The sequence below is a fragment of the Cherax quadricarinatus genome, chromosome 62 (genome assembly GCF_038502225.1).
Source record: "Cherax quadricarinatus isolate ZL_2023a chromosome 62, ASM3850222v1, whole genome shotgun sequence".
NCBI classification, from domain to species: Eukaryota; Metazoa; Arthropoda; class Malacostraca; order Decapoda; family Parastacidae; genus Cherax; species Cherax quadricarinatus.
Window position 1 is genome coordinate 2,522,367 of NC_091353.1, and position 16,943 is coordinate 2,539,309.

General features: G+C 39.5%; 1 protein-coding gene across 1 annotated transcript in view; it reads right to left on the reverse strand.

The window, feature by feature from the left end:
* LOC128687119 (PCNA-interacting partner) overlaps nt 1-16,943 on the reverse strand; it is an 89,435-nt gene that overhangs the window by 34,271 nt on the left and 38,221 nt on the right. Inside the window, exons 8-9 of the mRNA XM_070098334.1 lie at nt 12,604-12,802; nt 2,408-2,556 (exon numbers count right to left, since the gene is read on the reverse strand). Coding sequence (XP_069954435.1) covers nt 2,408-2,556; nt 12,604-12,802 — 348 coding nt within the window. The remainder of the gene's footprint in view (nt 1-2,407; nt 2,557-12,603; nt 12,803-16,943) is intronic.

The window sequence follows — 16,943 nt, forward strand, 5'->3', positions numbered from 1 at the left end:
CTACAACATGCTACAACACTATACAGCCACTACAACATGCTACAACACTATACAGCCACTACAACATGCTACAACACTATACAGCCACTACAACATGCTACAATACTATACAACCACTACAACATGCTACAACACTATACAAGCACTACAACATGCTACAACACTATACAGCCACTACAACATGCTACAACACTATACAGCCACTACAACATTCTACAACACTATACAAGCACTACAACATGCTACAACACTATACAGCCACTACAACATGCTACAACACTATACAACCACTACAACATGCTACAACACTATACAACCACTACAACACTATACAGCCACTACAACATGCTACAACACTATACAAGCACTACAACATGCTACAACACTATACAACCACTACAACATGCTACAACACTATACAAGCACTACAACATGCTACAACACTATACAAGCACTACAACATGCCACAACACTATACAGCCACTACAACACTATACAACCACAACATGCTACAACTCTATACAACTACTACAACATGCTACAACACTATACAAGCACTACAACATGCTACAACACTATACAGCTGCTACAACACTATACAAGCACTATAACATGCTACAACACTATACAAGCACTACAACATGCTACAACACTATACAACCACTACAACATGCTACAACACTATACAAGCACTACAACATGCTACAACACTATACAACCACTGCAACATGCTACAACACTATACAACCACTACAACATGCTACAACACTATACAAGCACTACAACATGCTACAACACTATACAACCACTACAACATGCTACAACACTATACAACCACTACAACATGCTACAACACTATACAAGCACTACAACATGCTACAACACTATACAGCCGCTACAACACTATACAACCACTACAACATGCTACAACACTATACAACCACTACAACATGCTACAACACTATACAAGCACTACAACATGCTACAACACTATACAAGCACTACAACATGCTACAACACTATACAATCACTACAACATGCTACAACACTATACAACCACTACAACATGCTACAACACTATACAACCACTACATGCTACAACACTATACAACCACTACAACATGCTACAACACTATACAACCACTACAACATGCTACAACACTATACAACCACTACAACATGCTACAACACTATACAACCACTACAACATGCCAAAACACTATACAAGCACTACAACATGCTACAACACTATACAGCCACTACAACATGCTACAACACTATACAAGCACTACAAGATGCTACAACACTATACAAGCACTACAACATGCTACAACACTATACAGCCACTACAACACTATACAACCACTACAACATGCTACAAGACTATACATGCACTACAATATGCTACAACACTATACAATCACTACAACATGCTACAACACTATACATGCACTACAACATGCTACAACACTATACAATTACAACATGCTACACCACTTTACAACCACTACAACATGCTACAACACTATACAAGCACTACAACATGCTACAACACTATACAACCGCTACAACATGCTACAACACTATAAAAGCACTACAACATGCTACAACACTATACAAGCACTACAACATGCTACAACACTATACAAGCACTACAACATGCTACAACACTATACAATCACTACAACATGCTACAACACTATACATGCACTACAACATGCTACAACACTATACAATCACTACAACATGCTACAACACTATACATGCACTACAATATGCTACAACACTATACAATCACTACAAGATGCTACAACACTATACATGCACTACAACATGCTACAACAGTATACAATTACAACATGCTACACCACTATACAACCACTACTACATGCTACAACACTATACATGCACTACAACTTGCTACAACACTATACAACCGCTACAACATGCTACAATACTCTCTGATAATTACACTCTCCGCACACGTACTACCTATAAGAACAATGTGTTTACATGCAGCAATACTGACAAGTTCACTGTTTTAATCAATCTCACTGCCGTTTTCTCTCTCCTTCCTTCACTGTATCATTTTCACTGTCTATTGTGCCCAGTTCTTGGCTAACAAATTTGTGGCAGCAATATATTACATATATGATATTGGAAACTAATATTATTTTTCCACAAAAACACTTCCTTAATTGTTAGGGAAAATATGGTATTTGTACCAAGTTTGAAAACACTTCAACCCATTTTTTTTATTAACACATCGGCCATTTTCCACCACTGCAGGTGACCCGAAAAAAAGAAACACTTCCATCATCACTCACTCCATCACTGTCTTGCTAGAGGCATGTCTACACTACTTAAAAAATTCTAAATATAAAAGTACTCTCTAATAATGACTCACCTGAAAAGTGAAATGACAGTTGGTATCCTGACTGGTGTTGTAAACTTGTGTCCGCTATTGTACTGACTTAGGAAATTCTCCCCGAGAGCATCAACAATTCCTTCATCATGTATGTGTCCACTAGCCTCATCACACAAGCGAATTAAATGCTGAAAATTTAGCTTAATATAGTAGGTATCAACTAAATAAATAAAGATTTTTTTTTTTTAACAAAACATATGGTGGAGCTGTCTTGAAGTGCAAATGTCAGCATAAAGAAGAATACAAGTTCATAATGGCACAACAACGTTTGTGGTGTGTAATGGGTCAGGGTGGGAAGTGATAGCTCAAGGGTGTAGAGGTTTATATGCAACCAAAAACCAACAATTATGTAGCACTCTGAGATCATTTCTCCTTGAACACAGTATATAAACATGGACAGTAAAAAAAACAATTATAGGACTAAAGTATTTGGGTGGAACATTAAAGTCTGCTAACTCAGAATACTCTGCAAGCTTTGATGATCATCGTTGTGTTTTAGAGCAGAGTTAGAGTAGTGTTTACTGATGACTTGTACTTACGACGGGCTCTCTGACCAGTATGCATACCTAGATAATGCATATTAGAGCTGATTTCTTCTACAGTAGACCATCATTTAGCACAAGTTTATCTGGCACGATTCAGTTTTAGCACGACTGAAGAACTGTGGCGCAATTTTATACAACACTTCATAAAATGGGAGGGGAAAAAATTTTGAGCAAGCAGTCACCCGATGGATTGGCTGTGGGTTACATCACTGAGTCAAAGGGGGAGACCTACCACCATCCCCCACCACCTTCTGCAACCCCCACCACCCTCCCAGCCTACATGTGTAGGACAATTCTTTGGGAGCTTGCTGTGTTTGTTTAGATATGTATTTTAATTGCCGTATCTTAAATCTGCCAAGCAATCATGGCACCCAGTAGGCATACAAGTGTTGCTGAAAGTGGCAAGAAAAGGTATAAGCATTTAGTCTTAGAATTAATGAAGAAAATAGAGATGTTAGAGAAATAGCCAGTGGCCATAATGAAGCTCACTTTGTGTACATAAGAATGAGGTAAATATGAGTTTATGTGATGATTGACTTACTGACTGATTTACTGACTAACTGATTTACTCACTTGAATGATTTACTGCCTGACTTACTGATTTACTGACTGACTTGACTGACCCACTGTCTGACTTACTGACTTGACTGATTTACTGACCAACTTACTGACTTGACTGATTTACTGGCTGACTGACTTACTGACTTGACTGACCTAACATTAGACTTTTTCACTGAAGAGGACCCTGAAACAGTGTCTAGAGCATCTGATGCCTTACCATCAGTTATATAATGTACTGCAGGGTAAAATAGGACAGAAATCCATTACAGAATTTATACACACTCCAGTACAACCATCGACTTCAGTAACAGAACCTCTACCAACCACCTCAGCCCAGTATGGCCACAGCATAACTCTCCAGTCTCCACAATTATCGACAAACACCAGCACCCACAATTTAAGGTAAGAAATACTATTACAAGGGAACCCCAAATATCAGCTGTAATCCGTTCCAGGAGGTCGGCCTAAATTCGAAAAGACCTAAATTCGAAGCAATATTTCCCATAGGAATTAATGTAAATATACAATTAATCCATTCCAGACACCCAAAAATAATAAAAAATAATACATTTTGTAAAGTTTAACTATAGTTTTACATACACAAAACAATGATAATTACATATAAATGAACATTTAAATCATTATTACATACCTATATTGAAGACTCTTGTTGGCATATGGAAGACAGGAAGGAGGGGAGAGAGAGGAGGAGAGGTTATGTTTGGAAGGGGAATCCCCCTCCACAATGACTTCAAGTTTCTTACCTTCTTTCGGGTTACTTCCCTTCTTTGTCTTTTAATGGCACTAGGACCAGCTTGAGTCACTGGACCCCTGTCACACAAAAAAAAAATGTCCAAAGAGGTTTGTTTCTGGCACCTCTTTAACCCTTTGACTGTTGCAACCCCAAATCCTGAGGTGTCTCCTGGTGTCGAAAAATTTTTGAAAAAAAAAAAAAAAAAAAAAAAAAAAAAAAAAAAAAAAAAAAAAAAAAAAAAAAAAAAAAAAAAAACTAATTTTTTCTTATAAAACGATAGAGAATCTTTTCCCGATGGTAATGACACTAAACAAACAAAATTTGATGGAAAACTTACGGAATTATGCTCTCCTGTAGTTAGCAACCTCAACGATATTTACAAATCGGCAATTTCGCCCACCTTGAGCCCCATTTTCGGGTAATTCCATTGTTCCAGTCGACCAAACTCATAACTATTTTTTTAGAACTCCATTTGTTCTATCGACTGAGCATAAGAAACTGCCCATTTACTGATTACAACTACCCAATAATGTGGTCAGAAATTTGCAATTTGGCCAATTTCACACAAATTAAAAAAAATGGCAATTTCAAAATAGGGTCCAGAATGAACAATGCAGACATTCCTGGCTCTAAAATAACATTTTCTTTGTTCATCAGTAATGTCTCCAGGCCCCTCTGATATTACTCTTGCTTTCTATTTTGAATTTTTATTCAAACAAAAATTAGAAATTTTCTGTTATGCAGACAACTGCAATATTGTAATAACTATAAATAATGTCAACTCATTCATGACTGCATATTAGAATGGCTAGTTGGACATTTATTGGACAATGACATAATTTGTTTACTTTTGAACATCGGCAAAAATCAAACATTTCCTCTACTTTGAGCTCATTTCAAGGTTCTTTTCATAGTAAAACCAATCAAAATCATGTCTATTTTTATAACATGTTTTCCATTCTATCGAATGAGACCAAGAAAATGAGAATACAGCTATAAATACTGGAGTTTACCTGGAGAGAGTTTCGGGGGTCAACGCCCCCGCGGCCCGGTCTGTGACCAGGAAAATACACCACAAAGTCGGCGTTTTAATCCAAAAACACGGTCGGAGTTTTTTTTTCCTCATTATGCACTGCGTGCTGCAGGATTTTTTTTATATGGTGCACACTGACCACACAAACCCATTCTCACATGTGTGGGCCTACCAGCTTTCTCCTGCTTGATTTGAAGCCACTAGAATTTTTGAGTATATATATACGTCAAACACGGTGGCTCGTAAGACGTATATACAGTGGACCCCCGCTTAACGATCACCTCCAAATGCGACCAATTATGTAAGTGTATTTATGTAAGTGCGTTTGTACGTGTATGTTTGGGGGTCTGAAATGGACTAATCTACTTCACAATATTCCTTATGGGAAAAAATTCGGTCAGTACTGGCACCTGAACATACTACTGGAATGAAAAAAGTTCGTTAACCGGGGGTCCACTGTATATGACTGAAACAGTCAAAGAGTTAAGATTTGCCTACAGTGAGCCAAGGTTTTGTCACTGAACATGTTGCAGATATGGCTTGTTTCAGCTTGGTCAGAGTGATATTTCTCAGCAAAAGCTTGCACCCTACTCCACATTGCACAAATCTCCTTAATCTCTGAAGAAGGCACCTCCTTCCCTCTCTCTTCCTCCTCCTCTGAAGCAAGTTCCTCAGCTGTGGTCTGTTGCTGTTCCAGTTGAAAGCATTGCAGCTCTTCAGTGGTTAGCTCTTCCCTGTGGTCCTCCACCAACTCCTTGATTTGTTCTTTCTTTGCCAGGATAGAAGTGACTGTTTATTTGTTTTTGCCATACATCCTGGCAGGCTGGAGTACATGCACACCACTCTCATATTTTTCAGTAACTTCTTTCTTAAATTCCATCATGTTTCTCACTTTCTCTCACAACTTCCTTTGGGCCCAAGGTGGCTTATTTCACAGTCGCACTTAATAAACAAGCACAAAAAACAATGAATTTTAAGGAAATGTTTTGGAAGAATGCGCTGAGTATATGCTCATTCATTGAGACACACAGGGAGACTGACTCACCTACGTACATCGTCCTGGCAGAAGGCAGGCTGACGAATCTAATACAGCCGATTTGCAAGGCACCTGCTGAAAAACGAAGCAAAATTTTGGCCCAAAAATCAGCCTAAATACGATTCGATCGACAAACCCAGCAGCCAATATTCGGGGTTCCACTGAACAGTGGACCCTCAGTTAACAATATTAATCCGTTCCAGAGAGCTTGTCCTTAACCAATTTTATCGTTTTCCGAATTAATTTTCCCCATAAGAAATAATGGAAATCCAATTAATCCATTTCAGACATCCAAAAGTATTAAACAAAATCATTTTTTAACATGAAATATACATTTCCCTACACAGAAAACAATGATACATGAATAATAAAACAATAATAACATCACACTTACCTATATTGAAGACATGGTGATGTATGGAAGATGGGAGGAGAGGAGAGGATGGAGTTTCCAATTGTTTGAAAGGAGAATCCCACTCCATAAAGACTTCAGATACCAAGTCCTTATCCTGGGTTACTTCCCTCCTTTGTTTTTTAATGCCACTAGGACCAGCTTGAGAGCCACTGGACCCCTGTCGTTCAAAAAAGCTTTCCAGAGAGGTCTGTTTCTGGCGTAAGTTAGGAACTGTGTTGGGAGACACAAGATAGTCCTTCAATAGGACACTATTATCAGCTCTACGGCTTATTTATCCAGCACAATTTACCTAATATGACATAATACACAATATTAATAACATGGAAACACGACATATACTCTAGAATGAATAAAATACGTCATCAAGTATGTCACAAGTGTTGCTGTGTTGTTGTTGGGTGTATAAGGGACACTGAGAGCATAAGCCGTACATAGTGGTGGAGGGAGGTGGCAGCAGAGGCGGTAAAGACAGCGGTGTTGTCAGTCACCCTACATAACTCCAACAACATTGGAGGAGTTAGGTTTATGGCTTCCTTTTTCTATCGATTAATCACTTAACTTACTTGCTGCAGTTAGCCGTTTCAGGGTTTCTGATGTACTAGTATGGCTTATGCACCAGGGTTTTTGATGTACTAGTACGCCTAAATTCTAGTGCCCTCAAATCTAGTGAGAGAAAGCCGGTAGGCCTACATATGAAAGAATGGGTCTATGTGGTCAGTGTGTGCAGTATAAAAAAAAATCCTGCAGCACACAGTGCGTAATGAGAAAAAAAAAACTTTGACGGTGTTTTTGGTTTAAAACAGCGACTTTGCACTGTATTTTCATATGGTATTTATGATGGTATTCTAGTTTTCCTGGTCTGATTTTATAGAATGGAAGACATATTACAGAAATTGAGATGATTTTGATTGGTTTTACAATGAAAAGTACCTTGAAATTGAGCTCAAAGTAGCAGAAATCTTTGATTTTTGCCAAAGTTCAAAAGTAAACAAATCATGCTAAGCATCCAATACACGTCAACTGGTGAGTCTAATATTCTTTCAAAAGTGCGCTGATATTATTTATACCATTTCTACACTAATGCAGTAGTCTGCATAACGGTAAATCTTCTATTTTTTGTGAGAATAAAAATTCAAAGTGGAAAGCAAAAGAATGTAAGAGGGGCATGGGATCATGACTAATGAACAGAGGAAATGTTATTTTAGTGCCAGGAATGCCTTTCTTGTTTATTCTGGACCCTATTTGGAAATTGGCATCTTTTGAAATTTGTGTGAAATTGGCAAAATTACTAAATTCTGACCACTTTACTGGATAGTTGAAATCGGTAAATGGGTGGTTTCTTGAACTCATTCGATAGAATAAATGGAGTTCTAGTAAAATAGTTATGATTTTTGTCGACTAGTACACTGGAATTGGCCGACAATAGGGCTCAAAGTGGGCGAAATCGCCGATGCGTAAACATCATTGCGACCACTAACTTCGCAAGAGCATAATTCCGTAAGTTTTCCATCAAATTTCATACTTTTGGTGTCATTATGATCGGGAAAAGATTCTCTATCTTTTCACAAGAAAAAATAATTTTTTTTTTTTTTAAATTTGTCGACCCTGAGAACAAGTCTGGGAAAGGGCCTGTCGACCCTGAAAGGGTTAATGCTACACTTTATCACTGGCTGCTGCTATAGACTCCTGCTGCTTTAATATACATATTGCAGAATCACTGAAAAAGGCACATTCTCCCCTCTCCCTCACCCCTTTACCAAAGGGCTGACTGGCACTAGAAGCTTTCTTTGGGCCCATGGTGGCTTATTTAGCAGTTACAAGCACTAAAAACAATGGAATAATACAAAATGTATTGCATGTACACGTGGAATCATCCACAGTGGCTTGTAAACAATGGCACACTAGCCACACTGGAGTGGCCGGGCGGCTCAGGACGAGTGGACACGTTCTGGACGAATGTTCTTAACTGAGTCTTTTATCGTTACCCGAGCCAATATTTTGACACAAAAACTTATCGGTATCCAATTTTATTGCTATCGGAAGGCATCGTTAACTGATGGTCCACTGTATTTCTGTTGCAACTGTAATCTTAAGCAGTAAAAACAACATAATACATCACGACAATAAACTACAATTACATATTCACTTCTATTTTTGTAAGATGTGGAGGCCTAAAAAAAAGTTGTTTGGCTTTTTTGGAAATCCTAGGAACGTAACCCTATTTTTCCCATAAGTTCTTCAGTTCATCTTACATGGTTTTACCTAACACGACGTTTTTCAGGAACGTAACTACTGTGTTAAATGACGGTCTATTGTATTCTGTTTATTACAATAGTACACTATTGTGTAAACATTTTAACCCTTTCAGGGTCCGTCCCGTAGATCTACGGCTGGTCGGTGAGTGTCCAAACCGTAGATCTACGCCAAAATTCTAGCGCCGTCAAATTTAGCGCGAAAGCGCTCATAGGCCTACATATGAGAGAATGGGTCTGCGCGGTGGGTGTGCGCCATAAACAAAAAATCTAGGCGCCTGCATAGCATTGTGGGAACGCCGGCTCAGTCACCCTTGTTCACCATGTCTCGTCGCAAGTCAGCTCTGACTCCCCGGAAAATTGGGACTCTCCTCTTCCTGTCTGATAGTTCTGACACTGATGGAAGTGGAAATGAAGACGAATTCTACGGCTTTGATGAGTTAGTGACCGAAAATAATGACCAGGATATCGATAATAGTGCAGAAAACCCCGACGATCCTCGACCTTCTACCTCTGGTGTGGGCACTCGTGACTCACGGTCGGTTGTTCCTAAACGTAAGAGAAAACTAATATTTTCCCGTGGCCTGGCCTCTGACTTCAGTAATGACGATGATTCTGACGTGGATTGTGATTTTATTGCGCTCGACGATCATTCGAGTAGTGATAGTGAGGAAACATATTCACCAGTGAAGCGTCGGTATGTGCGCCGCCGCATGCGCTCGGGTAGTGTACCCTATGCTATGCCCAGGGGACGGAGTACATCCCGTAGTACATCCCGGAGTACATCCCGTGGCCCTACACCCGTTTTAGGTAGTGATAGTGAGGATGATGTGGCTACACTTGGCATGGATGGGCCACAGACATCAGTGGATGGTGTTAGTGGGGCTGGTGGTGGTAGTGGCACCGCCATGCGTGACTCGCTGTGCCACGCGGGAACCCACGCTGCTGACTCGTCAGTTCAAGGACAAAGCGGAGCGTCACCCACCAGCCCGCCACAACCACCCGTACAACCAGCCTATGATGTCCAGTATCCACCAGCAAACCGTATCTGGGATTGGCAGCAAAATCCCAATTTTGTTCCCAGCCCTCACCACTTTGATGACTCGCAAAGTGGAATTCTACCTACCTGTCCCCTTGGAACCACGGCCAATGAACTGGAATTCTTTGAATTATTCTTTGACCAGCCATTGATGGAAACTATTGTCAGGGAAAGTAATAAGTATTTTCAGTACACCATGGCAAATACGATCTTATCACCACAGTCAAGACTACACAGGTGGAAAGAGACGACTGTTGCAGAAATGTATTTGCTTTTTGCAACAATAATGCTTATGCCTCACGTCTATAAGCATAATATAAAAGCATACTGGTCCACAGATCGGCTAATTTGTACCCCATCCTTCAGTGAAATAATACCAGTGAACAGGTTTATCTTACTCTTACGTATGTTGCACTTCTCTGACAAAACCAGGCCTGACAGAAGTGACAGGTTATACAAGATTAGAAATGTTTTCATGTATCTCAAACAAAAGTTCAGGATATACTTTTATCCATTCAAGAATCTTGTAATTGACGAGTCTTTGATTTTGTTCAAAGGTAGACTGTCATTCAAGCAGTATATACCGAGCAAGAGGAACCGCTTTGGTATAAAATTGTTTGTACTCTGTGATTGTGACAGTGGCCTGGTGTTGGATATTGTTGTATACACGGGTAGTAAAACATTGAAAGATACCAAGATGTTATTGGGTATATCAGGTGACGTAGTGAGAAACATGATGGCACCTTATCTTGGTAAGGGCCATACATTATATACCGATAACTGGTACACAAGCCCATTACTCAGTGATTTCATGCGAGTGAACAAGACAGATGTGTGTGGCACAGTGCGTTCTAATCGTAAACATATGCCCAGGCTCAACGCAGGTGTTCGTGGTGATGACGTGCAGGTGTTTACTGCCAATGACATCATGGCATTACGGTGGCATGACAAACGAGATGTCACATTGTTGACAACCATTCACCGTAATGAAATGCAAGACAGTGGCAAAGTTGATCGAGTGACTAATGAACGTATTCGAAAACCAGTGACAGTGATTGATTATACACAAAACATGCGCTTGGTTGACAAGTGTGACATGCAGATTGGTTTTGTTGACTGTGTTCGTAAGAGTTACAAGTGGTACATGAAACTTTTCTTCCATCTCATGGACATTTCAATGCTGAATGCATATAATATGTACCAAATAAAGACTGGTAACAGACCACCGTATGGTGAATTTTGTTTGTCTGTTGTCAGACAACTCATAATGAAGTACCAGGTAACAACACCTGCAATACAACATGGTCCTCGAATTCATCACAATATACCCAAGCGTTTGAGAAGAGAAGGTGATCATTTCATAATACAGCTTCCTTCAACTCAAAAGAAATTTGCTCAGAAGAGATGCATTGTCTGTGCACAAACAAAACGACGGCAACAAAGACGCAAAGACACTCGGTTTATGTGTGAGGAATGTAAGGTGCCTCTGTGCATGGTGCCTTGTTTCAAGGAGTTCCACAAGCTCCAGCAGTTCTAAAACCATGTCCAGTGATTGTAAATATGTAAATATATGATAGAACATTAGTATTATACAATATTTGTGCATGTTTATTGTAATAAACAACAGTGGTAAACAATAATATGATAATAACTTTAGTGCGGTTATTGTGTTCAATACAGTGAGTTTATATATATAAATTATATACAGTATTGGTCTCTCAGGCCCCAAATGTTAGTAGGAATAGAAAAAAATTGGAAAAGAAAAGAAAAAACAACTAAAACAACAAAATAATATAATACGCGTATGTGGAATTCGTCGATGTTGCCGCCACCACATCATTTTCTACAAACTTCTTGGCACTGTATCTCGGTAAGTACTGATCAGATTCTAATTTTTTTTGTTTTATTACCTTCACAAAAATATGCTCTTTAATTCTGTAAGAAAAAATAATTTTTTTTTTTTTCAAAATTTCTTGGACACTGGTGCGTGACTTCAGATTTTGGCCTTGGACCCTGAAAGGGTTAAAATATACCTGAGATGTTATAAATGGTGCAGAGGTGACATTAAAACAATATCAAAGATGGTTGACACAAACCTGCTAACATTATAGTATGCTCCTCACTTAGTTTTTAGTTTAATATGTTTATTATGCACCCCATACCCATCCTGTGGGCGGTAGTCAAAAGATTACAGAGGTACATAATTGGTCCAGGGACTGGACTCCAAAGTTTTGATAGCTGAGCAAGTTACAGAGGTAATGAACTCACAATTTACAAAGGTAATGAACTCACAATTTACAAAGGTAATGAACTCACAATTTACAAAGGTAATGAACTCACAATTTACAAAGGTAATGAACTCCAGGTAAGTCTGATCACAATCATGACAAGTTACAAAGGTATTTACAGATTACAGAGGTACGTAATGGTTAGCAATGAATTTTTTTACCGACGTGGTTTTAGGAACAGAACTCCTTCATTAAGTGAGGAGAGTATGTACTATGTCAAACAAAAGTCACATAAAGTATGAAGACAGTAACCTTCAAGCAGGGTTGAAGAGAACATGTTGTGTGGATGTTGTGTGCAGGTTCTCTTCCATCACTGACTCTCTCTAGTAAAGATATAAGAGCAGAGTTTAGGCCACTCCACACCTTCTCTACAGAAGCACGTTTAAAAACACGCTCTTTCATTTGTAATAAATTTGTTTTAATCACTGACATGACTTGTAATGCCCCTTTCCTGAAAAAAAAGACATATCAAAATAAAAATTAAGGTAAATAAAGCTTAAGGAAATGGAGGCCCATATCAATTTTCAAAGAAAAACCAAATGGAAGGCTTTATCATTTATCACAAAAAAAAAAAATGTCATAAAAGTAAATTCAAACAATAAGTTTTTGTTAAAGCAAAAATTACAAGGATCCTATGAAGGTGACAAGAGAGAAACAATACTGAAAACTTTAACTACATATGTCATTCATTGACATAGTAACTGTACTTGACCTTCATGTGCTTGCACACAAGTATCGTGATGATGGGTATCTTTATTTGATGTAACTGCTGCCACCTCACTAGTGAACTTAACAGTATATCACAATGACCACTAGATGAACTAGTGAACTTGACAGTCCATCACACTGACACCACTAGATCAACTTGTGAACTTGACAGTCCATCACACTGACACCACTAGATCAACTTGTGAACTTGACAGTCCATCACACTGACCACTAGTACACTTGACTTTAGCCTCTCTACACATCTGGGTACACCATGGGCTCAGTCTGGTCTTCCTATTGTTTCTACTGACACTGGATACGAACTTCACTTCTACGCACTTTGTGGCCACATGTTCCATCATTTCAGTTACCAACTTCCACTCTGGCTTTCTTTACCACTGTGTGTGTATTAGTTTATGTGTGGTTGATATTTTGTATGTATGTGTTTGTTTGTATGAGTGTGTATGTTTTTTATATGTGTATGTGCATATGTTTATGTTTTTAAGTGTGTTCCTTCCTTCTTGAGTGTATGTGACTTCTACCTGCCTAGCATAGGCCAGTAGGCCTGCTACAGCACTGCTCTTATGTTCTTGAGTGATTATGTGTCTGTATGTGTGTGTGAACTCTCACCTATAAGTACTCACCTATATGTGGCTGTAGGGGTTGAGTCACAGATTCTGGTCCTGCCTCTTCACTGGTCACTACTAGATCCACTTTCTCCCTGCTCAGAAACCCTTATTGTACCTCTTCTTAACCCTTAAACTCTCCAAACGTAGATCTACGTTTGCTCGCATAGCACTCCGAATGTAAATCTACATTCGATTTTACATGCTTTATGTAAAAAAGTAGATCTACGTTCAGAGCGCTACACGAGCGAACCTAAACCTATGTTTGGACAGTTGAACCCTTTCAGGGTTTCGGCCATACTAGTACGGCTTACGCACCAGGGTTTTTGACGTACTAGTACGCCTAAATTCTAGCGCCCTCAAATCTAGTGAGAGAAAGCTGGTAGGCCTACATATGAAAGAATGGGTCTATGTGGTCAGTGTGTGCAGTATAAGAAAAATCCTGCAGCACACAGTGCATAATGAGAAAAAAAAAACTTTGACCGTGTTTTTGGATTAAAACAGCGACTTTGCACTGTACAGTGGACCCCCGGTTAACGATATTTTTTTCATTCCAGAAGTATGTTCAGGTGCCAGTACTGACCGAATTTGTTCCCATAAAGAATATTGTGAAGTAGATTAGTCCATTTCAGACCCCCAAACATACACGTACAAACGCACTTACATAAATACACTTACATAATTGGTCGCATTGGGAAGTGATCGTTAAGCGGGGGTCCACTGTATTTTCGTATGGTATTTATTCTTGTATTCTAGTTTTCCTGGTCTCATTTTATAGAATGAAAGACATATTACAGAAATTGAGATGATTTTGACTGGTTTTACAATGAAAAGTACCTTGAAATTGAGCTCAAAGTAGCAGAAATGTTCGATTTTTACCAAAGTTCAAAAGTAAACAAATCATGCTAAGCGTCCAATACACGTCAACTGGTGAGTCTAATATTCTTTCGCAAGTGGGCCCATATTATTTATACCATTTCTATACTAATGCAGTAGTCTGCATAACAGTAAATCTTCTATTTTTTTGTGAGAATAAAAATTCAAAGTGGAAAGCAAAAGAATGTAAGAGGAGCGTGAGGACGTGACCAATGAACAGAGGAAGGGCCAGGAATGTCCTTCTTGTTTATTCTGGACCCTATTTGGAAATTGGCATCTTTTGAAATTTGTGTGAAATTGGCAAAGTTGCTAAATTCTGACCACTGCATTGGATAGTTGAAATCGGTAAATTAGCGGTTTCTTGTACTCATTCGATAGAAAAAATGGAGTTCTAGCGAAATAGTTATGATTTTTTCGACTAGTACACTGGAATTGGCCGAAAATAAGGCTCAAAGTGGGCAAAATCACCAATGCGTAAACATCGTCAAGACCACTAACTTCGCGAGAGCATAATTCCGTAAGTTTTCCATCAAATTTCATACTTTTGGTGTCATTATGATCGGGAAAAGATTCTCTATCTTTTCATAAGAAAATTTTTTTTTTTTTGAAAATTTGGCGACCCTGAAAACAAGTCTCGGAGAGGGCCTGGCGACCCTGAAAGGGTTAAAGGTTAAGCCTATGAATGGCTCCCACCTCTAATACTTCACTCACCAGATTGTTCCACCTCCAGACAACCCTAAGACTGAAGAAATACTTCTTAACATACCTATGACTAATCTGAGTTTTCAACTTCCAATTGTGCCCCCTTATTTCTGAGCATCATCTCTGAAACATTCTGTCCCTGTTCGCCTTGTCAATTCATCTAAGTATTTTATAAGTCATTATCATGCACCCACTATCCCTCCTGTCCACCAGTATCATCAAATTGAGTTCCTTTAACCTCTCCTAATAGGACATACTCCTTAGCTCCAGGACTAGTCTTGCTGCAAAACTTTTGCACTTTATCTAATTTCTTGACATGCTTGACAAGGTATGGGTTCCATAATGGTACTGCATACTCCAATATGGGCCTGATCCAGTGTAGGGAATGCCTTCTTACAGAGATGTCATAAAAACTATTCCTAAGTTTGTTAGGCACACACATGCTGCAGCAGTTATTTGGTTGATGTGCCATTCAGATGTGTTCAGCATGATGCTCACCCCAAGAGTCTTTTCCTTGAGTAAGGTTTGCAGCCTTTGGCCTCCTAGCCTGTACTCTGTGGTCTTCTTTGACTTCCCCCAATCTTCATGACTTTGGAGTTATTGGACCAGGCTTGCAGCCTGTCCAGATCCCTCTATAGTCCTACCTGATCCCTGTCCACTTGAATTTTTCACATTACTTTCACAGTGTCTGTGAACAGGGACACCTCTGCATGTATCCCTTCCATCATGTCACTCACATACACCAGAAAGCAGCACATGGCCCTAGGACACATGGCCCTAGGACTGACCCTTGTAAAACCCTGGTTATCACATGTGCCACTCTGACACCTCATCATATATCATCAATAACTGTTTCCTTCCTGTCAGGTATTCTTTGATCCACTGCAATGCCTTTCTTGTTATTCCTGTCTGCTCCTCTAGCTTTTTCACTAATCTCTTATGCAGAACTGTCTCAAAAGCCATCTTACAGTCCAAGAAAATGCAGTCTACCCATCCCTCTCTCTCCTGTCTTACTTCTCTCACCTTGTCATAAAACTCCAGTAGGTTTGTGACACATGATTTCCCTTCCTTTAAACTGTGCTGGTTACTGTATGTAAGCTAGGTGCTCCACAACTCTTCTCCTGAATAGCTACTCCATACCTGGCCTTTGATATGCCTTTGACGAGTTTCGAAAGTCTCACTATTCTCGGAGCCTGGCCATGGGCCAGGCTCGTCTCGTGCTTGCCTGGTCAACCAGGCTGTTGCTGCTGGAGGCCCACTGCCCATCACATCCATCAGAGCCTGGTTGATCTGGCACCTAGCGAAGATACTTGTCCAGTTTCTCCCTGAAGGCTTCTACACTTGTTTCAGCCATGTTTCTGATATCTTCTGGTAAGATGTTGAATAGTCTGGGGCCACAAATGTTGATACAGTGTTCCCTTATTGTGCCCACTGCACCCCTACTCCTCACTGGGTTTATTTTGCACTTCCACCCATATCTTTCACTCCAGTACATTGTTATGGCAGTGTGTAGACTTGGGACCAGGCCCTCGAGTACTTTCCAAGTATATATTATCATGTATCTCTCTGTCCTCCGTTCCAGTGAGTACATGTTCGACTTTAAGGCATTCCCAGCAATTTAAGTGTTTTACTGGATTTATGTGTGGTGTAAACAAACTCTGTATTTGATCCAGCTCTGAT